The sequence below is a fragment of the Salvia miltiorrhiza genome, chromosome 8 (assembly GCF_028751815.1).
Source record: "Salvia miltiorrhiza cultivar Shanhuang (shh) chromosome 8, IMPLAD_Smil_shh, whole genome shotgun sequence".
NCBI classification, from domain to species: Eukaryota; Viridiplantae; Streptophyta; class Magnoliopsida; order Lamiales; family Lamiaceae; genus Salvia; species Salvia miltiorrhiza.
Window position 1 is genome coordinate 40,398,299 of NC_080394.1, and position 25,713 is coordinate 40,424,011.

Sequence of the window (25,713 nt, forward strand, 5' to 3'; positions counted from 1 at the left end):
AGTGATTTGGGTGGTCTGGACTCTGGAGTTTGTGTCAGCGTGTGATTTCATAGGGTTTAGGTTTTGTGTAATTGTTAATTGTTACAATATAATTGGGCTTGTGACTTGGGCCTTCTTGTGGGCTGAATTATATTTATTTTGGGCCTATATATAATATATAATATATATATAATTGTTTGGGCTCAATTAGGCTCGCGAGCTTAACGAGTCGAGTATCAAGAAACTCAAACTCGGGCTCGGTACCTAATCGAGTAGCTCGAGCTCGAGTTCGACTCGACTAACATCGAGTCGATTTCGAGTAATTTTCGAGCCGATCCCGAGTAGCTCGCGAGTTAGCTCGACTCACTTACACCCCTACTCCCTCCCAACCCTTACCATCACACCTTACCTTGCAAAGCCATTCCTCCATCATCAAAGTTACTACAACAAATCTCCCATTTCCATTCAATACGAAATATTCCATAATTATCAAATTTTATCTTTCAAGAAGGAGTTCAAATCAGACATACCAATAATCCACCATTTCAACTCTCTACAAGGTTTCACTTTAAACTCTCATATTGTCTCATATTTCTAGCAAATGTTGAAAGCTTTAATTTTCCTATCTCATTTCTGAGAACTTCTCCTGCTCAAGCAAAGAATTTAAAACAAACATACATACATTCATTTCAGTTATATACATATATCTGCATATGCGAAATGTACATCATTTTGACATTTAAGAACAAACAATGTTTTAACAGAAAGCTATCGAACTACAAATATGAACTTTTGTTTAACTTTGGAATTGAGTCGGGTCTGAGAGTAGTTGGGTGGACTACTGCCGACGGCGGCGGTGGCTTCACGGTGTCGACCGGACCCAGGGAAGAGAGAACATGGGCGTGAGAAAAGGGGAGCCGACGGTGGCAGTGGCGTGAAGCCGCTGCTGTCCGGAAGAGGGAGAGATGGTCGGCGGCTAATTGCTGTTCGGCCGGGAACCTAGGGCAGCTGCACAGGGCGCCGCCGTCGCTCGAAATACGGGCGGCGACTGGCTGGGCGGAGGTGATAGATGAGGCAGAGGGGAGTCGAGAGATGGAGGGAGGCTAGGGCACGGCGGCTCCGCCGCTGTTGTTCGGCCGTGGACGGAGAGTGAGACGAGGGAAAGAGCGGAGGGGTGACTAAGCTTGCGGCGGCGGCCATGGTGGTGATGGCTGTCGCCAGAAAATTTTGAGAGAGGAGGCGGCGGCATGTTTCAGTGTGCGTGTGTTTGTGTGTCGTGTGTGTGAGTGAGTCTTGAGGAAGAAGAAGTTTAGGGTTGGGGAGTTTTGGGCTTGAGTGTCTTGGGCTGATTTAATTCAGTCTGGGCCTTCTTTATTTTCAGTGGGCTGGGTCTTTTATTAAAGCTGGCTGAATGTATTAAAAGTTTGGGCCTTCATTTATTTAAATTTGGGCTGCCCTTGTCTATTTAGCTACAAAAAAAATTATGAAAAAAGGGGTCTTTGATTTAATTATTTTAAATAAGCTGCCCAATATTTATTTATTAGACTTATAATAAAGTTTGATTAATTTTTTTTTTTAAAAGAGATGAATTGCATAATAATATTATATTTTTATTATGTGCATATTTTAAGTATAATTACATATTATATGTTTCAACATGACATGAAATTGCATTTGCATTATGCAATAAAAATATTTATGATTTAAAGAAAATCGAGTAAGGATATTGTTGGTGTCATTGACTCAAAAATTGTAATTTTCAATTATTTATTTATTACATTCTGAAAACCTGTCTAAGTGAATCATAGAATGTTAAGCACGCCATTATGACATTAAATCAGCTCAAAACGTTCCAAATGTATAAAGTATGATTGAGTTATTAAGCTCTAAATGTTTCAATGAAATGCAAACTGTTTATCTAATAAAATGTTTATATGCACTCTGCTCTGTTTAAGGCTCGCTACAACAAATCGTTCGAGGTTCTCTTATGGCCTAACACGTTATCTGAGAATTGTGTACACTCGTTAGCTGACATGGTGGGTTGATCTTCATCGGGCACTAACTAAGAGGCGTTATAAGGGTGCTTGCTGGATGTGTTTCGAAGCATGTAATGTAAGGTGTGCCTGGGTAGCGTTCCGAGGTCGATTCAACTTGTCTGAGTTATGTCATCATAAAACCTTCTAAGTTATGTCAATTATGATTGGATAAACTGTCTTTACGTAAATATGAAATGTTTCAGAAAATGCTTGCCCACTGAGTACATTAGTACTTAGCCCAAAAATACTTTCAAATGTTTTCAGGTTGGCTGGCTAGTGCTGACGGGACTGAGCTGAGGTTAGGGTTCAACTTCCTTTTAAGACTTCCGCTGTAGCAGTATATAATATCTTGTCTTTTGTGTTTTCTTAACTTAAGACTTTCATGTTAGATTTAGAATGACATCTCTGATTGAGCTTAAACACTTAACTCCTAGTTTTATGCTAATGAATACTGGTTATCAGAAGCATGAAACAAAACTTGTGATCCAAAGGGGCCTAGCCCGACCTGTTACCTTATATTCGGTTTCAACAAGGATTTTTCCTTGTGTTATTTCCATGAATTGGTTGCACCTCGATTGTATTTATTCATTCAAGAATTGGGGTGTGACACTTTACTTTTACAATTTGGTGGCCGCAATACTACCCCTTGTGAGACGGTAGATTTTTTAAAGACTTCTTCCATTGAGAAAGTTTATTCAAAACCAATTTACACACATTTGTTTACCTTTTTGAGGATAAAATTCTTGAATATCCAATTGGTAGGTACTGGGCTCTTTATGATGACTACTGGACCAAACAAAAAATTTATTAGGCCCACAACACACATCTAAAATAGATACATTAAGAAAGTAGTTTTCAGTTTGATATAGATTTCAAATTAATTTTATAATTAATAAATAATTATGTGATATAATAAAATTTAAAATTTATTTGTAAATTTTTTCTTTATCTTCTTAGTTTTCGGTTTTATTTCTTTTCCAATTTGTAAAATTTGACTAATTATAAAATATTTGATATGCATATTAAATTAAAGATCTTGACAAGATTTTTAATTTGATACTCCCTCGGTCCACCAAAAATATGACACTTTTGGTTGCTATGGTTCACGCTTCCTCTTCTAGCATAACTCCAGATGCATGCAGCATCTTTTGTCGAAATTCGGAACTAGAAGCTTATGGTGCCAGAACGAACGATATGCTGGTAGAAGTAGCATCAACCCCAAGGGAAGCAAGGTTACGCCCATACTCCTGAACATCAAACATAACTCCTATGAGTGAGACAACAAGACTTCATGATTTCCATAACACCAGAATAGAGTTAGCACTTGAATATCAAGAAATAACTGCATGCAGATCTTGTCTGAATCATACTCCCTCCGTCCACAATTTAAAGCCCTACTTGCTCTTAAATTTTGTCCACAAATTAAACCCCTATGCTGCTTTTTGTACTTTTTTGCTCTTCTTCTTTTCCTATATTTACTACCATTTGCCACTTATGGACCCACCTTAAAACACTTTTATTATTTTTATATTCTATATTTACTACACTTTATCACTAGTGGAGCCACTCACAACACCTTTATCACTTTAGTCAACTATCTTTATTACTTTAGTCAACTACCCTTATATTTCATCCACATCACCTTTTTTAGCTTTCTTAGTCTCCGTGCCCACACCAAAGTGGGGCATTAAATTGTGGACGGAGGGAGTATATGTTATTGTTTGAGACATCTGAACTTGCCCAAGCTCGTCTTTGTGCCCCCAAACGTATTTTTTGAAGCGATGACTCAGTTTTCCTGGCCTGTTAGCAATGAGTGTCAGGTTGGAGGTGTTCTCTCCGAAAATGAAATAGAAATCGTAGATTTACTTGATGCCTAAAATTTTTGGGTGCAGCTACAACTACGGTAAAGACAGTAAGAAAACCTCACCTTAAGTTCCACATGCCTGAGGATGTAATTTTCCGTTTTAATTAAGATATAAGATTGTGGAAGCGAATGACCTAAATTCATTATATAACAATGACCTTGTGTTCTAGTCATATTCGACACTAGTGTTTTTATGATAATAAAAGATATGTAGATTTTATATTAGTACTTTTCCATATCTTGAAATAAGTTCTATAATCAAAAGTAGTACAAGATATTCGCTTAATATGATACCATTAAACAACACCTACGAAAGAGGCTAAAATTTATACTTTCACTCACATGAGCATGCACCGCAACATAATGTTTATTTTGCCACCAATTTGTTATTTTCCCTGTCTATGACCAAAAGGTCTAAGTTGTTTATATATATTTATATGGAAGACAAGTTCTTGCTGATGTGGAACGAAGATCAATCTAACAACTGAAAATCTATTTTTGTACTGTCAAATTTTGAGTTTTAGTATCTTATCTATTTGCCCGAGCATAATGATATCGGTTCTACAAGATGTAGAATTAGTGTACACTATAATCGTGAGTCAATTTCTAGGTTGGCCGATCACAAAGCTGCATAGAGAGGCCTCCTTCTCAGCACATGAGTTATAGCACCAACAATACTTACTTGAGAACATAGTCCGGACAAGCAACTTTGAGAAAATTTTAGAAAATGAATTTAGTTAACACATAATTTTTATATATTAATTCCTTGTGTTTTAACAAACACCTGGTGCGTTGCGGTTTGGGTTTCGGTAAGTCTGGTCCCTTTAGTTTTTTCAAGCTTTTGGCAAGTAGAGTTGCTTCCTTTTTAGGCTTTGAGCTTGACTTTTGGCTCTGGTTTTGTTTCGATAGGTCCTTGTTGGCTTGGTCGTTGTAAATGAATGTGTACTCTTTTTTTCTTACTTGGTATTTTTTCCGTTGGAATTTCACCGATAAGGTTTTGATGAGACTCGACTATAATCTACATCATATGCTTTCAAATGTTTGTTAGGTTTTCTTTTCTATTTGTCTTCTCTTTTTCTATAATAAAACCACGCATTCATCATCATTATTTAAGAAGGACAATGACTATTTATAGTTTATGAGAAGGGTTAATAGCAGGAAAATACACGAACTATCACGAGATTTGCATATTGCACATCACCTTTAAAATTAGCTCCAGAATACATCACCTTTTAATTTAGTTGTAAATTGCACACGCGTTGACCACCACCTTGATCGGTGTTGACGTGGCTCCCGGAATTTTCAGACGTGGACTCGCCGGCATTCAAAACGACGTCGTTTTGAGTGAGTATAAATTGAAAAAAAAAAGCGAAAAATCCACAGATTTCGAGGACGCCGCTTGCACCTTCTTCCAATCCAACCCTTCTTCCCGTCTCAAGGTAATCGGCGACTCAAACCGACGCTCCGATGGACTGGAGGCGGCGCAAATCTATAAATCCGCAAGGCTGCTGCAAATGTGTAAAACAATTTCTGATAATTTCAGGCGAAATCAGAAAAAAAGAGTGTGGATTTTTGGATTTTTGCTGTAGACATTTTCGACTTTGGATTTTGTAAAACAATTTCGACTTTGGATTTTTTGGTCTAGACGAGTTTTGGATTTTTTGATGTAAAACAATTCTGACTTTGGATTTTTGTTGTAGCCGAGTTTTTTATTTTTGATGTAAAACGATTCCGACGTCGTTTTGATTTTTGGATCGGTGAGCTTGATTTTTGGTTCGGGTGCGGTTTTGGATCAGTGAGCTTGATCGGAGGAGGCGAGAGGCGTTGCAGATGGCTTCAATGGGTTTCTACAGTAACTTCGATGGGCTTCGAGGACAGCGACCCTCACGGCATTCCCTTCGGTGTCCAGATCTGAGACGAATGGCGACATTCACGTCTCACCGAAGGCGTTGCAGATGGTTTCGATGGGTTTTTGTCACGGGCTTGTTACCTGTCGAGGAGGCGGATTGCATCTCGACTTGGCGGAGGGAGACGGAGTAGGTGAGGCGGCGGGAGGTGCCGGCGTCGATGAGGAATGGGTGGTGGAGGTGGCGGTTGAGTGGAGAAGGGGGTGAACAGGTAAACACTTTTTTTTTAAGAAATTCTTCAAATATCAAAACGGCAACGTTTTGCCCACGTGTAATGTTACTACTGTCCACGTCATCGCCGGTCAAACTTAAGAGCTGCCGGAATTGTCACCGTGTGCAATTTACAACTAAATTAAAGGTGATGTATTCTGGAGCTAATTTTAAAGGTGGTGTGCAATATGCAAATCTCATGATACTTCGTGTATTTTCCGGCTATTAACCCTTATGAGAATGAAATATATTTTGGCAAATGTATATTGAGTGAGTTTGTACTCAACTAGGTCTGCATATATTTTCAAAATGTGCAAGTTAGCTGATGAGATGATAGAGTTGTGCTGAGTGGAGTCTTTGGGTTGTTAATAAATAAGTCTTCCCTAGCTGTTTAGGATATGTCGTCGTAGATTTATCTACCTATGATTTCAGTTGCATAACTCTAGATACTTTGATTTATGTATTAATACTGAGCCTTTTGATATGATAGTTTTCTTGAAATTTGTAGAACTTATATTATTGAGAATTAAGTTATCTATATAGCCTTTTTGACTTTATTAATTACATCACAGTTTACTGTGTTAAATGAGTTTTATTGAAATATTAGTGAAATTTAATATTTCACAATGCCTTTTTCTTTCCCTATTTTCTTAACCCCCATATCGTAACGCTAAGTAGAATTTCAAAACAATGACCCCTTAGTCAAAAATTCAATTCTCCATCGGTAGACCATCTCTAATAGAGGTGGAAAAATCAAAATCGGGTATCGGGTAATATCCGATTCAACCCGATAATCAATCGGGTATTGGCTACCCGATACCCAAATATTTAGGGTATTGGGTCGATATTGATACTAAGGTATGCCTGGAAATCGAGTATACCTGAATATTTGTATTTGTATCATATTTTTTTGTTTAACTAATTTTATTGTTTAAAATTTAATTAAAACCCTATTCTATCTAGCAACGCAAAGTGAGTCTGTAACGCAAATCTCTCTCCCTCTGTACGCGGCGTCACTTACCCACCTACCCAGTCAACTGAACCCCTTCTGGCACCATGAGCATTCTCCAAGCAGACTGCGAGTCCTCCCAACATCCTAGCTAACCGTTCCAGAGGGGGGAGATCAGAGAACCTCGCTGCAGCTCTGAGCCTCATCGCCCCTCCTTCAATTCCAAGCAGCAGCAACAACAGGTAATGTATGTTCAAATTATGAAATTAGGGGGTTGAAGAATTGATGTTATTTCTCTTTTTGGATAATTTTACTTCCCTTATTTATTTGAGAATATTAATTGATTGTTGATTGTTGTTTTTATGTTATTTGTTAATACAGAGAATTGAAAACAAACACAGTGATATAGGTTAAGGGCTTAAAATATAAAATATTTTTTTAAAAAAATTCGAGTATTAGGATACTCGAATATCCGATTTACCCTAAATCGAGTAAATTAGGTACCTGAATAAGCTGGAAGCATTGTAAATTGAATTAATTCAGGTAATTTAGGATACCTGAATGCCCAACTTAGGTACCCGAGTCAAATATTAGATATCCGATTTCCAATTCGCTACCGATACCAATACCAATATATACAAGGTTTCGACTATTTTTTTGATTTAAGTACCCAATTTTTTCCGGTAGAGTATCCGAAACCAACCCGATACCCACCCCTAATCTCTAATCAGGAAATCGTTTGTGATTGATTTATTTTAATATGTACCTACCTTTCAATCCTCCCAATTGCTATTCTCTAAATAATTCAAACTAAAGAAAATCCGACCATAACGATGAAGTAGTATGAATTGAGCTACTCTTGCAGTATGTCACTGTACAATATATTCAAGCTTCACATCCACTCAATATAGCAATATTAAACTAATCAGAGTGCGTTCTCTTTGGTTGTAAATTTATCTTGGGAAAATGAAGGATAAACAAAATTTCACCATTTAAATCTTTCCTTTCTTTTCCCACATTTCCTATTTGACCCTTACTAATTGGAGGGACAATTTTATCCCTCTTTTGTAGTGTAAACGAGGAATGAGTAAAGGTCAAGTAGGCAATGTGGGAAAAAAAAAGGAGGATTTAAAGGGTGAAATTTTGTTTATCATTCTTTTTTCCATGATAAATTTACAATCAAAGAGAACCCACCCTCAACCTAAAAGGCCATACAAATAAAACGCTAACTTAAGCAATATTGGAAACAACATAGAGTAACGCATGCGAGAAATAATCAATCATCCGATTCATTTAAAACGACGATCGACTTCCCAAAATATTAAAGGAAGTTGGCATTTTTACCCGCCCAATCGACAAATTAAATAAATATATCCCTACAATCTCTTCCAATTTAATTAACAATCTATACACACATACATAACAAAAATCTGCCATTGAAGCCATATTTTATGACCAGCAAGCCCAATTTACTTGATGAAGTGTTTCTTTTCTAACTTGTAATCAACTAATGTATGTGAAAATTTTAACTCTTAAAATAAAAAAATTGGGCATCTCAAGATTGACACAAAGAAACGAAAGTATGAGGCACGCATGAAGAATTCCTCCAGGCTCTGGCATGCATCTTCAAGATATCCCTTGCCCTCTCCTTGGTCTTCACCCCGCACTCAACCTGCAGCAGCAGGCACAGCTTCGCCACCACTCCGATCTGCACCATCTCCTGCAACACCGCCGCTGTCGCCGAGAATCTCGCCACCGAGTGCAGCACCCTCACCGCCCTCTCACTCCCTACGTGCGAAACCCTAAGTATCTTCTTCGACACCACGGCTAATCCGGCGCCGTGCTGCAGCAGCTCCGCCCTTCCCTCTGCGCACTGGCACACCAGATCCAGCACCGTCAGCATCATCTCCGACGACCTCTTATCGGTCGACTCGAGAAGGAGATTGATCATCACTCCGACCAATCCGGCTTGCGCTGCTTTGATTTTATTTCTGCCCCACGCGCAGATCGCGATCAGCACCTTCAGCGCTGCCTTGGTCGCTTTTTTACAGATCTGGTCTTTTAAGATTTGAATTAACTCGATTAATATTTGAGGATTTGAGCTGAAAAGGTGAGCTGGATCATCGGCGACTTCCGCCATCGATTTCAGCATCATGACTGCGTAAGCTCGCGATTCGTAGCTGGAAGATTGCATAAATCTGGTTAAGCAATTGACGAATTCGGGTCTAGAAGCTAGGGTTTTGAGGCTGGATTCCGATAGCTGGAGGCTGTGGAGAATGCTCAAAGCCTCCCCCGAGGTCTCTCCCGACGCTCCGACGACTAGCGCGGCGAGGAAATCGGCGGCGCCGGATTTCTCCATGCAAATTCGGTTGGTTTGGTTGGTGGAGGCGATGGATCGGAGGCGGTGGAGGCACTTGATCTGCGTTTGGGGGGTGGCGCCGGCGCCGGCGAGGAGAGAGAGGAGCTGGGGTTTGGTGACGGGGGGCTTGGGGGTGGGGAGGCGCTCAACGCCGTGGGAGGCGTGGAGGGTGCACCAGGACTGGATGAGGCGGCGGAGGGTGACGTTGGGGGTGAGGTCGGCGTCGGAGAGGGGCTGCTTTGTGAGGGGGCAGGTGCGGTTCTTGTAGGAGAATATCCATTTCTCGATGCTGTCTCTGTCGAAGGTTATGCCGGTGGAGATGGTGACGGGGTCCTTCATGATCTCCAGCGAAATGGGGCACAGAAAATACGAGGGGACTTCGATTTCCGCCATTGATGATTAATTAGCTGAGTTGGAGAAGAAAGAGTAGTGGTTTGATCGATGATTTCTGAGCTGGAGGTTGGGATATGCTTATTATATATGCGTGTGAAGAAGAGAGAGAGAGAGAGAGATTTTCAGAGTCAAAACACGGAAAGTTGAGTTTGTGTGATTATAATATGATATGAAGGTTGATTTAATAATTTGGACTGAGACTTTTGTAGCACCAAGTCTAATGTGTGGGCGGGCAGAGTAGAATTATTCACTCTTCTTCACCGACGTCGTTTGACTTACTCTAGAAAAATATTCGCGTGCCACTTTTTGCAAGTCAAAGATTCTCTTTCCTTTTTTAATACGTCGAAATGGAAATGAGTAAAGAACAACTCTATTTCCCTTCTCTTTCACACCTTCTTCGCAAATGCGGTTTAATTTAAGAATCCCTTTGGACTGTTGTAAATATATATAAAATATATATTTCCCTATTAAATGACTTAACCCTAAACCCTAACCCTAGCTTTGTATCTCCTATAAATAAAGGCATTTAGTCCTCATAATAAGATGCTCCTGCAGATTTATTCTCTCTATGCTCTCTACGCTATTCTCTCTTCTTCTACTTTTCTCTCTACTTTCAACACGTTATCAGCACGATCGTCTCTAATCACGATTGTTCTATATTCATTATTGAAGGTATGCCATAGGAAAGAATCATGTCTTTCCTGCAAGGTACTAGTAAATTTATTAAATTTGATTTTGATATTTGCAATCGAATTTATTAAAATTATTTTTGCTCGATTGCTTCAATTTCTAATTAAATCTACGATTTTAGATCTGTGATGCCTATTGATGAAATAATTATAAATTTGATTGGAATTATGTTATCAATATTGTTTCGAGAATATTGATTTTAGAGAGTGTTGCACGATTCCATTCTCAATTGAATATTTGAATATGTGAAAAAGTTTACGCCATCAATAGATAAGCGATATTTTTTTTTTCCACTTTGTCTTTCCTGCAAGGCCAAATATGTCACACCCCAATTCTTGAAGGAATAAACTATAATCGGGGTGCGACTAAAATTATAGAAATGAACAAGGGAAGGACCTTGTGAAATTCAAATAATAGGATAAGAAGTCGGGCAACGCCCTTTGAGTGAAGAAAGACATAAATCAACTGATACTAATCAATTAATAACATTCTAAATCTTAGGATCACAAGTTTGGTTTCATGCTTCTGATAACCAATATTAAATAACATAGTGCTAGAGTTGAGAGTCTAAGCTCGATAAGAAACATAAATTTAGAATCTTAACATAGAAGTCTCAAGTTAGAGAAACAAAAGATAATAAGAGCTAGCGCAACAGCGGAAGACAAAAATACGGAGTTGAACCCTAGCCTCAGCTCTGCCCCGTCAGCACCGACCAATCAACCTGAAAACATTTGAAAGTAATTTTGGGCTAAGTACTAATGTACTTAGTGGGCTACCATTTTTATAAACATTTCATAATCATAAGAGCAGTTTATCCAATTATACTTGACATGACTTAGAAGGTTTTAAATTGAAATAACTTCTAAGCATGTTAAAACATTTTATTATATTGCGCGCAATTGTCACACTCCCTTTCCGTTACTCGCTGTGATCCCGGACCTTTTAGCCACCGACGGATCCATTTCTCCCGCTTTACTTGAACTGAGGGCGTAACCCAGCCAAGTTCCCATTTGGGACCCAATGCTCCGGAACACATCCCGTCGAGCACCCTTATAACGCCTCATACATGATTAGTGCCCGAATGGAGATCAACCCACCGAGTCAGCTAATAGGTGTACACAATTCTCAAATAACGTGTTAGGTCAAGAGAGAACCTCGATTGATTCATTGTTGCGAGCCTTAAACAGAGCAGAGTGCACAAAAATATTTTATCGGATAAACAGTTTGCATTTTATTGAAACATTTAAGCTCAATAGCTCAATCATACATTTGTAAAATAAGCCCACCTGATTAGGCAATGCCTGTCGTTTATTCTTAACTCTGAATCGGTATAGCAGTGCTAATCCTCACGATCCACAAAGCCTACAAGAAATCTATAATCTTAATAGGTCTCTTGAATCTAATCTTAAGTCATGGTGTAGTGCTTATCATCCTATGATTCACTTAGCCGGGTTTTCAAAATTTAATAAATATTTGAAAACTAAATTCTTGAGTTAAGGACACAAACAATATCCTTGCTCGATTTTACTTAAATAATTAAATTAATAATAAAGTCAATTTAATCATAAATGATTTTATGCACAATTTTCGATGCAAATCTCTTTCATGCTTTAAAACATATAACCAATAATCACACTTAATACATATGCACATAATAATAATATTATGCAACTTAATCTTAAAAAAATAATTAAAATAAATCAGTTTGATCTAATTAAATATTTAGGAAATTAAATCATCAATCAAATATGTAAGGCAAATCAATTATAAAAATAATTTGCAGCCCATTTCTTAAATAAAATCAGAGGACCAATTTAATTAAATAGATCAGTCCAGTTTAAAAATTTTAGGGAGCCCATTTCAAAAATTAAAAGGGCCCAACTTCTTTAAAAACAAATCAATCCAGACAAAGCCCAAACCCCCAACTCTATTTTCTCCCCTTCTTCTTTGTTAAACAACTCACGCATACACACACACCTCACACAACACACGCACACCCCCCACACAGTCGCCCAGCTCCCCACCCCTTCTCCCTCATCTCCGGCCAACGCCGGCCCTCCTCCGGCGCAGCAGCAACCCCGGGGAACCCCGGTCAACGCCACGCCACGCCACCCTCTGACCTCTCTCTCTCGTCCCTCTCCCACGGAATACACACACGACGCACCACCTCAGGCCGCCGACTCTCTCTGAAATCCGGCGGCCGCAGCGGCATTGAAACCACCGCCGCCGCCGCTCGCCCAAACCCGAAGCCCTAAATCACCTCACTTCCCTCCTAACCTTCCTCTCTCTCTAAATCCCACTGGAACCCTAGATCCTCAAAATCTAGATTGACTGCGCCCTACCTTCAATTTCCGGCAGCGACGACGCCACACACGACGCCGCCTCTGCCCCATCTCTCTCTCTCCCTCCCTCCCTCTCTCTCTCTGGCTTCGACAGACAGCAGCTGCCAGGCCGCTGCCGCCGCCGCCGAGCTCCGACCCAGCCAACAGAACACACGCACCCTCGGCTTCATTCTCTCTCTCTACGCGCTCCGGCCAGACAGCAGCTCGGAGCCACCGCTGACCGCCGCCTTCCCTCTCTCCCCTGACTCGACTCTCACCACAGCAAGCATACATTCAACAGTCAACAATCAAGGCTCAAGTTCAACACAAGAATCAAGTTCGAATCTTTTTCCAAATTACAGGTCTTGATTTATTATGTAAAAACATTGTAAAAGCACAATTATGTAGTATACAAGTAATGCAGTTGATACTCATGTATATAGCTATTTCTTATACTTGGAATTTTAAAGATAGCACAGCTATCAAATTCTTTGTTTATGAATCATGTTGGCAAATGGAAGAAACTGGCGTAGAGGGTTAAAGGTTAAACCTTTTATGTGAATTTGGTGTAGTGATTTCTGCAAGAAGATGCAGATGTTTGATGGGTTATGCTTGGTGATTTCTCTGCATATGGAAGAAATAAGTGATTATTAGCAAAGAATGCCAAAGCTGGAATTGAATAGAGAGAAGAAGGTCTTTACCGATGGAAGGAGTAGATTTGCTGCTGTGATGAAGAAGGTGAATGAGGAATGATATTTTAAAGGGAAAGGATTGAACAGTTGAATTGATGGGTGAATAGTGCAGCCAAGGCATGGATGAACTTGAGCTGTGCATCTAAGGCATGACTCGAAAATAGGGTAGCTCAAGGCATGCTGCTGTACTTGGCAGCAATGGAGGTGGTGGGTTGGGCTTCTCTTTTAGGAAAATGACTCTTGGGTTTAATTAAAACTAGGGTCCAAAATAATATTTGTCAAAGCCCAACACATTCAAAATTAAAGCCTAACATAGACTTAAATTAAATCATGTACAAATAAATACTAATCATATAGAATAATCACATTCATATAATTCAATTTATGCAATGCACAAAAATTCAAAAGACTAAATTTTTATAAAGGCTTCTGAAAATAAATTTTGTTGGAATTTAAAATATAAATCATTTTTCATTTTTCCGGCGTAAATCATCCTAATCTAAGTTTAAAATAAATTCTAAACTTAATATAAATGAGCGGGGTGTTACAAAATATTGGGCATATTGATTCTGCGGTAAATTTATATATGCGAATTGATTTCATATTGATGGGTAAACATGGTTTTGACTTTTGAGAATGCTTTGTGACTTGGTCTCTAATTAATATGTATGAACCATATTGAACGTGAATATGCCTTTTATAGGTAATTATATTGTATGAACCAATCTGATTAATTATGTGGATTTCTATGAATATACATAGATAAGTTTGAATATTATTAAATGTCACGATTATGAAGATCAAGTTCTAAGAGTTCTCTTGTTGATATTGATTATACATTTTGTTAATATAGTGTTTATAACTATTAATATATTTTCATAGTTTCCTGAAGAAACATGAATTTATAATTCTTAATAATCCGGAAGATTATTAAAAGATAAATCGTTGAAGTTTTTGATGAAACACAACGATATCCCTTAATTTTAAATATAATGTGTTCCTGATGAGTATATTTGATTGATTTATTAATACAATTCCTGAAGAATTGTTTTGTTTAATCAATTCAATTAATCCTTGTGGAATGAATTTGTGATTCTTAATAATCTTGAAGATTATTAATAATCCAGAAGATTATTAAAAGATAAATCGTTGAAGTTTTTGATGAAACACAATGATATCCCTTAATTTTAAATATAATGTGTTCCTGATGAGTATATTTGATTGATTTATTAATACAATTCCTGAAGAATTGTTTTGTTTAATCAATTCAATTCATCCTCGTGGAATGAATTTGTGATTCTTAATAATCTTGAAGATTATTAAAAAATAAATCACACAACGATATCATGTTATATTAAAATTTCAATTATTAATAATCTTGAAGATTATTATAAAAATAAATTGTTGATGTTCTTTATGAAACACAACAATATGATCTCAAATGAGATATGATACGTTCTTGATGAACACATGAAATAAAGTTAATATCTTAGAAGAATATTAAAATATTGAGAATGAATTTTTATTTTAAGCTTTATTTTGGTATTTATTTATTATTTAGTATTTCATTTAATTATTAATATTGGCTCCGGGCAGTATCGCAGCTGGAGGGGTTTTTAGAGACTGCCGTGGTTGGGTCCGTGGGTGCTTCCACTTCAAGGGTGGAATCGGTTTTGCGTTTGAAGCAGAACTCTTAGCGGTCATTTATGCTGTCAATATTGCGCACCAAAGGGGGTGGCTCTGGCTTTGGCTTGAATCGGACTCTGCTTATATTGTTCGTCTCTTGAATTCGCGCTCTGTGGAGGTTCCGTGGAGGTTTTTGGCAACTTGGAAGAGAACTCTATTTCTTCTTTCGGATTTTAGAATTCAAGTTTCGCATATTTTTCACGAATGTAATTGCGTCGCGGACTTAATGGCGAACCAGGACCGTTTGGAGGGATGGTGGCCTTTTGCGTTGAATGAGATTAAACAAGCGGCTGTTTTAGACATGGCCACTCATAGCCATGTTCGAATCAAACACTGATTGGTTTGCTAGGAGAGGGGTTGGGGCTGTGTTCTGGCCTGCTCGGGCTGAACAGTTGGAGTTGCTGGTTTTGGCCTTTCTTCGAGCAGTTGGTGTGCTGCTCCTTTTTGGTTTTCGATCGAGCGTTTGGGGCGCGGATGTTTCTGGTTTGTCAAGCTGTTGGTGTTTGGAGCTCTGTTGGGGTGTCTTCTGTCGATACCTTGGCGCCTGCTCTTCGTTTGGTTCGCAAGGGTGGACTGTTTTGGGGTGGCGTTCTGGTATTTGGTCGAGCAGTTGGTGCGCTGCTTTTCTTTCGTCGAGACTTTGGCACCGGCTCTTCTTTTGGGTGAACGGTTTTTGCTTCCATTTTCTTAGTTTGGTTTCTTCTTTGGGTATGGTTTTTCTGAGTTTGTTAGTTTCTGGCGACGGCGTCTCACCGGCCGAAACTTTCAGACTTTCGAGCCCCCCCGATTGGATCTATCGGCAACGGCGTATAACCGGCCGTGTGATTCCGTTTGGTGGACTCTTCTTTTATTGTTGGGAGCTTTTGGCGACGGCGTTTCACCGGCCATATTGCTCCCTGTCGTGGATTGTGTTTCTCGATGGAATCTCTCGGCGACGGCGTCTAACCGGCCGTGTGATTCCTGTTGGTGGGCTTCTCTGTTGGGAGTTTACGGCGACGGCGTCTCACCGGCCGTATTGCTCCCTGTTGTGGTTTGTGATGGTGATTACGGCAACGGCGTATAACCGGCCGTGTCACTTGGTTTTCGGCTCTGGGCATTTGGCGACGGCGTTTCACCGGCCTTGTTGTCCTTGTTTCTTTTGTTGGGAGGTGAGCCGGGTTTGTTTGGGGACGATGGTTAGGCCGGAGTTTCGTAAACTTTCCCTTCCGCTCTCTCCTTTTTTCAGTTTTTTCTCTAGACGAGTACTCTTTTTCCTTTCTGCGGTTTTTCCCATTGGGTTTTCCGTGGAAAGGTTTTAATGAGGCTCGGCCCTTAGTCTGCTTTTCTTGTGCTTTCAAGGGTTTCTTTAGGTTTTTTCTTTTTCTTTTTTTAATAAAATCGCATTTTAATTGAATTATATTGAATTAATATTGATGCTCTCGAAGTAGCACAATTAATATTCATGAAGAATATTACATGTTCTTGAAGAACAATTAGATTTTAGGTGATATATGTTTATTCTTGATGAAAAACAACATATACACATAATTTAAATATTACAAGCTCTTGAAGAGCAATTGATCTTCTCAATTCAATTGTTTTTGAACTATTATTGAGAATATGAGTTATACAATTAAAAATTGATAACATTTTTGTATGGGCTCCGGAAGAGCTTCATTGATTTTCCCATGAGTATTGAATAATTACACATGATTTATTATTTAATTCAATATCATGTCGTGATGAATTTCAAATTCATATACCCAAAAGATTTTAAAATAACTCAAGACTTGAGTATTTGAGTTGTCTACATTACAATTAGTGTGTGATTAAAATACCTCCTGAAGAGGATTTCCCATCTATTAAATTATTTTATCACCATTCAAATGCACTTATCCAACTTAAAACCATTTTCGGCATTAAGGGGAGATATGAATGATGAATTGTACAATGCCGTAAATTTCTCGTTGGATTAATTATGTTATATTCACGCATTATGAACTAGAAGTTCAACAAATTATTATTGACTGCCAAATGAGTATATTATATATATATATGTCATATTGCACCACAAATAATTGAAGTCCACGAAGGACGAAATTGATTCAATTCTTATTGACGCCAGAAGCGTAAACTACCTATTGGTGCCCAAGATAAAATATCCGCGGATTACAAATTCAAATAAAGAACTCAAATAATTCCGAAACCTCATGAAGAGGATCGTCCTGAAGACGATAATCCCAATACATTTTGCACGTGCACTAAATTATCGATCGTAATATTGGGATTACGAAACAACTAGACCAAATATTATGAAAAATTGTGAAAATTTGGTTTTACTAAAGTTGCCACGAACTTTGTGAATACGTGAGAATCGTATAATAATAATAAAAAAATTATAGTTGTCGACAACAACTTTTGCCTCAACAAATTGCTAGTTCAACTTGAAGATTATTTGGATCCAAAACAAATTATGTTAGTGTGCCAGAAGCACTGAAAAATATAGAAATAAACAATGAGGCAGAGCCTAACTCGCTAAATGAAAATAATAAGATGTTAAGCGAGATTAGTAGCTCAAGGGTTTGAGAAACCTAAAATCAATCAAATATATTCTCATGTTATACGTGGCATTATGTTTCGTTATTTATATAACATTTATGGCAGTAATCATTGACATAGATATCAAATTTATGGACGTTATGGTTGTATTATTATATAGGCCATTAAACATAAATATATATGTGAAAGTCCATAACCAACTAAGGAAGTTCTTCCTGAAGAAAGAACATTTATGAATACTCAAAAGTGAACTAATGTCTGGCGGTGAAGTTTCAATAGAAAGACTTAGTTAAAATTAAGTACTGTCTCGACCTGAAGATCGAGAATCACCCCATTGGAGTATTTCAAACCAATCGACTATATTTTATATGTATTAGTCGACCTACCCAAAGAAGATTTTGAATAATAACACATCCTTTTAGCTATCAAATGATTATTCTATCACTTGAAGTTGATAAAGACTCACCTAGACCAAAAGAAAATAACGAAATTATTTAGGACCCGAAGTTCCTTACTTGTGTGCTATTGAAGCACTACTTGTATCATGCATGATATACAATTCGAAGTTGACTTGCTAGCAAGATTTAATGTTTCTCTAAGAAGGAGAATTTTAAATGATATTAACCATGTTATTGGTTATATTCAAAGAAAATTACAATTGGTCTATGTTCTGAAAGAAATCGAAATTCAAAATTGGTGGATGATGTAGATTATTTATTTAATTTCGAAAACTATATTGAACACATTCAAGATTGTTATCTTGAGGGGGAGCAGGATCTTTTAAATAGAATAAAAAATTAGACTTTGAAGGTCAATGGCCCTGAAGGCCAAATGGTTGTACTCTTTTTCCCTTACTAAGTTTTTTCCTACAAGGTTTTCTTAGTTAAGGGTTTTAACGAGGCGACTAGTGTAATATATGAGTAAATATACGTCTTGTATTTTTTTTCCTCTTACCGATTTTTTCCCATAGAGTTTTTACGGAGAGGTTTTTAACAAGACATGAACATCTAGACTCTAACATCAAATGAGGAGTTTTCTTTGAAATCAAATTGCACACAACTCAAATGATACATAAAGTTCGATCAAGTGATAAATTGGTGGACTTATTCACAAATGCATTACCAACATCAACTTTCAGAAAGCTAGTACACAAGATCGACATGCATCGACTCAAAGATATACAATGATCATTTTCAGGGGGAGCAGCTGTACTCTTTTTCCTTAGACTAGGTTTTTGTTCCATTGAATTTTTCCTAGCAAGGTTTTAATGAGGCAGCATATTTTTAGGGTTAGTCATTTAAGGGGGAGTGTTGTAAATATATATAAAATATATATTTCCCTATTAAATGACTTAACCCTAAACCCTAACCCTAGCTTTGTATCTCCTATAAATAGAGGCATTTAGTCCTCATAATAAGATGCTCCTGCAGATTTATTATCTCTATGCTCTCTACGCTATTCTCTCTTTTTCTACTTTTCTCTCTACTTTCAACATGGACGATATATTTTGGGAAAACTATCATTATTTATAAAGTGATGTACCAAAAATATCCGCTTTATAAAATTCTTACACTGCATGACCATTTGTAACTTTCGTATATTTATTAATAATAAATCAATAATGTTAAACTTACCAAGTATATACGTACATAATGTCCTTAAAATTTTGCCTTCAATTTTATTAGATAATACTAATTGACAATTTCCATGTGTTTATAAAAAAAATTGAATGTTTGATATATATATGCAGCCGCCGTGATTAAAGTAATTCATCACAAAATAAATCACAGATCTAAAACGGTATATTTAATTAAAAATTTGAAGCAGTCGAATAAAAATAATTTTAATGAATTCGATTGTAAATATCAAAATCAAATTTAATAAAGAGTAAAATTTTGAAGTAGCCAAAATGAAGCATAAAACACAATTTATGGCCACACATTGAAAAAATACAAAATTTGGCCACTTTTATTGATTTGGACGTTTTTACCCTTAATGAGGCGGACTGGGTAGGATCAGGCACGCGAGTCGCGTGCCGGGTCGGGTTAGGCACTTATGGCACTATTAGTACCATAAGTGCCAAGATTTTACTTTGGTTTTATTTTGGATTTCTGTTGGCACTTATGGCACTAAATAGTGCCATAAGTGCCAAAATGACTATTTTACTTGGTTTTATTTTGGATTATTTTACTTTGTTTTATTTTGGATTTTCGTTGGCATTTATGGCACTATTAGTGCCATAAATTACTATTAGTGCCATAAGTGCCAACATAAATTCAAAATAAAACCAAGTAAAATGGTCATTTGGGCACTTATGGCACTAATAGTGCCATAAGTGCCATATGTGCAGCACAAATACATAAACAACAACATCATTTAAACCTTAAATGGATAATCTAAACCTAAATGGAACATTTAAACCCCAAATGGATAATCTAAACCCTAAATCCTAGGGGGAAGTGTGCACTTATGGCACTAATAGTGCCACACGTGCAGCACAAATACAGATCAGATCAGATCTGCCGATGACTGAAATCGAAGGGGGCGGAGATCAGATCTGCCGATGGAGGAGGCGGTGCAACGATCAGATCAGATCCACCGCCGCCGCCTCATCAGATCAGATCAACCGCCGCTTCATCAGATCAGATCCGCCGCTGCCGCCTCATCCTCCGCCACCTGACCAGTCCCTCCTCCACGCCACCGATTTCAGAGGACCGGATCTCCTCCACCTCCGCCGCCTCATCCTCTACTCCGATGAATTCTGCCCAAGCGGCGCGCTGGAGAGAGAGAGAGAGGGAGATGAGAAAGAGAGAGGAGAGAGCGGCAGCCGCTGGAGAGAGAGAGGAAGGATCTCCTCCACCGCCGCTGCCTCATCCTCTACTCCGACGAATTCCTTTCAAGCGGCGCACTGGAAAGAGAGAGAGGAAGATGAGAAAGAGAGAGGAGAGAGCGGCAGCCGCTGGAGAGAGAGAGAGAGAGAGGGAGATGAGAAAGAGAGAGGAGAGAGAGAGAAGCGTAGAATAGTCATGACATACAAAAAATGGCCAAAATTTATATTTTTTCAAACGGTGGACAAAATTTGATGTTGTATGTTGAATAGGGCCATCCGGCCCTATTGTTTCATTAATAAATCTACTAGTACCTTGCAGGAAAGACACGATTCTTTCCTAGAGCATACCTTCAATATAAATGATAATAGAGACTTAGGGTTAGAGATTTGTGCTGATAACGTGTTATAAATTAGAGATGAGAGAATAGAGAAGAGAATATGTATTGAGCATATTCAATATGAGGGCCAAAGGCCTTTATTTATACAAGTAGGAATCTAGGGTTTTAGGAAGATTTCTTGATCAACACACATAAGATATATCTATAAGATATATTTACAACAATTATCTAATTTAAATTATTATCATGATTAAATTATCCTTAATTTATATAATTGGAAAGTTTTTAACGATTTTATTTTATTTTCTTTTTTTAACTTAATAATTTTGGAAAGCTATTAATTTATTTTCTAAAATATGGCCCCTTTTTTTCGGAAATGATATGTAACAATATTATTAATTTTTTCTTTATTTTATTTAATTTATTTTCTAAAATTTGACCACTTTTTTTTTTGGAAATATTGATATGTAACAATATTATTATTTTTTTCTTTATTTTTTATTTAGGGTTAAGTACCAAATACTCCCCCAACGTTGGCGCCCCTATCGCGTATAGGACCCTATAGTCAGGGTCCGCGCTGTTTACTACCTCAACGTGGCTAAACCTAAACAAATCCCCCCCCCCCAACGTTGGGCCCCTATCGCGTATAGGACCCTATAGTCAGGTATTAAGTACCAAATACCCCCCAACGGTGACTTAATGCAGGGGGGGTATTTGGTATTTGAGGGGGGGATTTGCTTAGGTTTAGCCACGTTGAGGTAGTAAACAGCGCGGACCCTGACTATAGGGTCCTATACGCGATAGGGGCCCCAACGTTGGGGGGTATTTGGTACTTAACCCTTTTATTTAACATATTATTCGGTCCATTTATTTGGGCTCTAACTAGTAACTTTTTTTTATATATAAATATGGCTACTTTTGGCAATTGATATGTATTAATATTATTAATTTTTTTCTTTATTTTATTTAATAATTATTCGGTCACTTTATTTTTTACTCAAACTATTATTTTTTTCTTTATCTTTTTTTTTTAAATATGGCCACTTTTTTTTGCAAATGATACGTATTAATATTTTTTTCTTTGTTTTATTGAACATATTATTTGGTCACTTTATCTTGGACTCTAACTATTATTTTTTTCTTTATCTTTTTTTTTTAAATATGGCCACTTGTTTTTTATAATGATATGTATTAATATTATTAATTCTTTCTTTATTTTATTTAACATACAATCTTATACGGTCACTTAATTTTGTCATCTAACTATTTTTGTAAAAAAAATATTCTCTACTTTTTTTAAATGATATGTATCAATATTATTAATTTTTTTTATTTTATTTAACATACAATCTTATATGGTCACTTTATTTTGTCATCTAACTATTATTTTTATGCTTATTTTAAATATGGCCACTTTTTTTTTTTTGGAAATGATATGTAATACCTTATAATATAATGTAATATCTAATAATATAAGATATTTCTTAATTGCTTTTTCATGTAATATCTTATAATATATACATATATATATATATATATATATATATATATATATAGGGTGCGGTTATAGTGAGAACCACAATTATCGTGAGAACATAAGAACCAATAAAATTACTGCATCTGCTATACAAATTAATGCATCCGCTATTAAATTTAATGCATCCAAAAAAAATAATTTTTTTGCTCCCTTCAGGATTCGAACCCAGCATCTGCATCCATCCACCAAGATGATGCATCCACCGTAGATCTTGATGATCGAATGGCTTAAAATGGTTCTCTGTTCTTATTTTATTAGTGGTTCTTATTTGAACCTCTCCTTATATATATATATATATATATATATATATATATATATATATAGGGCAAAGTTCTATAAAAATGCAAATATAGACTGAGAAAGGAGACGAAATCTCAGCCGTCCATTCAACATTCAACGTGGATTTGTGTTGAACATGAACAACCATCAAATCCCCCAGCCCCCAAAAGTTCAACAAATCATTTTGTACGTTCAACAACATTAACTGCCTTGGTCAATGTTTTTCTTTTGCGTTCAACACCTCTGCATCTGTAGAATACAACCCCATATATATATATATATAGACTATGGTATAAACACTTCTTAACATATAAAATACGAACTAGCTAAAATGCATGAATTCTGTGTAGAACACGTATGAATTTGCTGTGTAACTATATGAATTGCGAAAAATAAACTTTTTGCTACCTATGAGATTCGAACTCTGGACCATGAATGTTGGGTCCCGGTGGGGTACTGAACTGGTGTATGGGGGGGGGATACACCAGTAGGCTATTTTTATCGAAAACTGAAATTGATGTAAATAGAGAATGAAAGATCAGTTTAAGAAAACATTCAAGGCTGAGACTGATAATGAGTCAGTCAGTTAACTTCAGTGTGAGGAACTGGTCGACAAACTGAAGTTCAAATATGGCTTCAGCCTTTTCAGTTTTGAAATCAGAGTAGTGTTAGAAATATTACGAAATGTCTTCAGATTTGTCAGTTAGACTGATAATACTTAGGCGGAAGCAATTTTGAAATAGCCTTTAGTGAAACAGAGTATCAGTTTTTATGGTTTGTCCTTTAGATTATCAGTATTCAGTATATGTCAGAATTAGTGCGCTGATATGAAATGAAAAACTGAAAGCAGTAAAGAACACAGGATTTTTATGTTGTTCGAAATACCGATTCCTTCTTCCACGGTCAGTTGATCACACTGACAATCGACTAAACTCGTGCTTACGGGTGCACAACAAAGCTTCAACTGAAAAACTCATTTTAGTGCCAACACACTGGGTTGGACTTCTCTTCCTTAGCTTACTTGTGTAAGTAAACTACACGCTTAGCTTTCGGGTGCTAAACATCTAGTGTTCAGACAACCGTCTCGAACACTCTCTCAAACGCTATTTTCTCATTCTTGAACAGGGGTTCAAATTCCAACTAGGATTACTTAGAACAGGCTCTCAGTAATCAGTTTCAAGGCTAATCATTTTGAAAATATATGCCTAAAAAAACTAAGAGAATGTATGTTATCAGTTAGACTGATAGTTACAACGGTGAGTATTCTCTTCTTCGATTCAAACTGATTGCAGTGAAGTTGATGACTCTTGAGTTCGACAGAGTTTCAGCTTGTGCGTTGAATCGATGAAGAATGAGGTTGATCTTTGAGCTCTATTTATAGGCAGCATCCTGAAAAAGATCCGTTGGAGGAGGTCTATCTTCAATTTTCTGCCGTTGTGACTATTTGCTATGATTTTTCGTTAACTTATACCATTATAAAGTAATCAAAGGAAGTAGCTAGTGTGTATTATCATTCGAACCATTATAATAATTCCTTCATATTTTATATTTTTTTATTTCAAGTTCACTAAATTTATTATATATAATGTCATACATTATAATTTCATTGAGTAATCGATCGCTATGCTCAACGTATGATATTATTTTACAAAATTTTAGTCATCATGGTTACTAAGCTCAGAAGAGAGAGGAATGACGGAGGGAGCTTGAAAAGCTGAAAACGCGTCCGGCGATATGCGTTGACTATCGGATTTCACCTCCGATCCGACGTCCAGCCCGTCCCCACAGCCATCCGGCGTTCGCCCCCTCCACCCACGACGTCTCCCTGCTGCCACTGGAGAAGGTCCGCTCCCGCTGCCGCCGCTGAAGAAGCTCTGCCGTCCGCCGCAGAAGAACTCACAGCGACCGCTGCCCGACGTCCAGCCCGTCCCCACAGCCATCCGGCGTTCGTCCCCTCCGCCCACGACGTCTCCCTGCTGCCACTGGAGAAGGTCCGCTCCCGCTGCCGCCGCTGAAGACTCTGCCGTCCGCCGCAGAAGAACTCCGCGACCGCTCCCCCCGAGTGGAAGCTCGATCTGCACCAGACGCCTAGCACTGCGTCGGCGCAGCAGACGGCCGCAGCTCTGCTCGGAGCCGACCTGCGTTTCTGGTGGCCAAACTCTGGTGGCCGGATCCGACAGCGTGGTGGACCGATCTGGTGGCTTGTGTCTCCTTGGCGTCTCCAACCTCCACAAACAAGGTCCCAAAAACAGCACACCAGCTGTTTGACAAAAAGCACCAAAGACTGATTTTGCTATGCGTCTTGTTTAGTTGCTGTCTGTTTGCTTTTCTGGCTCTTGCTGCAGGAGTTTTTTGGTACCACATGACTTCTCCGGGAGGTCTGAATCTCCCAATAGTTTCGAACAATTTTGCCTGCAATAATTCCCCGAGGAATGACTTCACAAAGACTGGTGAGGGCTTGGCTGGCGGTAACTGAGCAGATTCTGCTTTTGTGGAGGAACGAGAAATTGCTATACCTAACGCCACAGCTATCCCTAATGATTCGGATGTGGGGGCTGATAACATTCCCAAATCCAAATCGTATGCTGATATCACGATGAACAGGCCACAGAGACGTCCCGACCTAGCTGCTCATCGGTTTCACTCATTACGTCCCACCAAAGAGGGAGAGCAGTTCTCCTTAAAAATTCCACAGCACCTATATGCGCAAGAAGTCAGTAAGGAATTCTCTCATGCTATTATTGGTCGTCTTTTCCTTCGTAAAGGAGACAAACCTCAACCTGCATTGCTTCTCAAGGCAGAACTTCACAAAATTTGGAAATTAGAATCTGAGTGGCAACTTATTCCTCTTGGGAAAGGGTATTATACGCTGGTTTTCCGGACTCCTGATGACAAAACTCGTGCTAAAGCCAAGCCGGTCTGGGAATTATCTTGTGGTCATGTACGTCTTCGAGAATGGTCCAAACACTTTGATCCATTTAAAGAGAATTCTTCCATGGCGAATGTATGGGTGAGGATACATTATTTGCCAATTGAGTATTGGCATCCTGAGATTCTAGCCGGGATTGGGCGGTACATTGGTCATCCTATTAAAATTGACGGAGC

General features: G+C 38.0%; 1 protein-coding gene and 1 long non-coding RNA gene across 2 annotated transcripts; one reads left to right on the forward strand and one right to left on the reverse strand.

Annotated features, from left to right (window-relative positions):
• The first annotated feature begins 352 nt into the window (after positions 1 to 352).
• LOC130996759 (uncharacterized) lies at positions 353 to 2,584 on the forward strand. Its single transcript, XR_009092787.1, has 2 exons — positions 353 to 539; positions 1,935 to 2,584. It is a non-coding gene; the product is annotated as an uncharacterized LOC130996759 (long non-coding RNA).
• Positions 2,585 to 8,209: 5,625 nt separating this feature from the next.
• Positions 8,210 to 9,906, reverse strand: LOC130996760 (E3 ubiquitin-protein ligase PUB23-like). The gene has a single exon (XM_057922046.1). It carries the CDS (start codon positions 9,695 to 9,697, stop codon positions 8,501 to 8,503), a length of 1,197 nt encoding a protein of 398 aa, XP_057778029.1. The 5' UTR covers positions 9,698 to 9,906; the 3' UTR covers positions 8,210 to 8,500.
• Between the last annotated feature and the right edge of the window lie 15,807 nt (positions 9,907 to 25,713).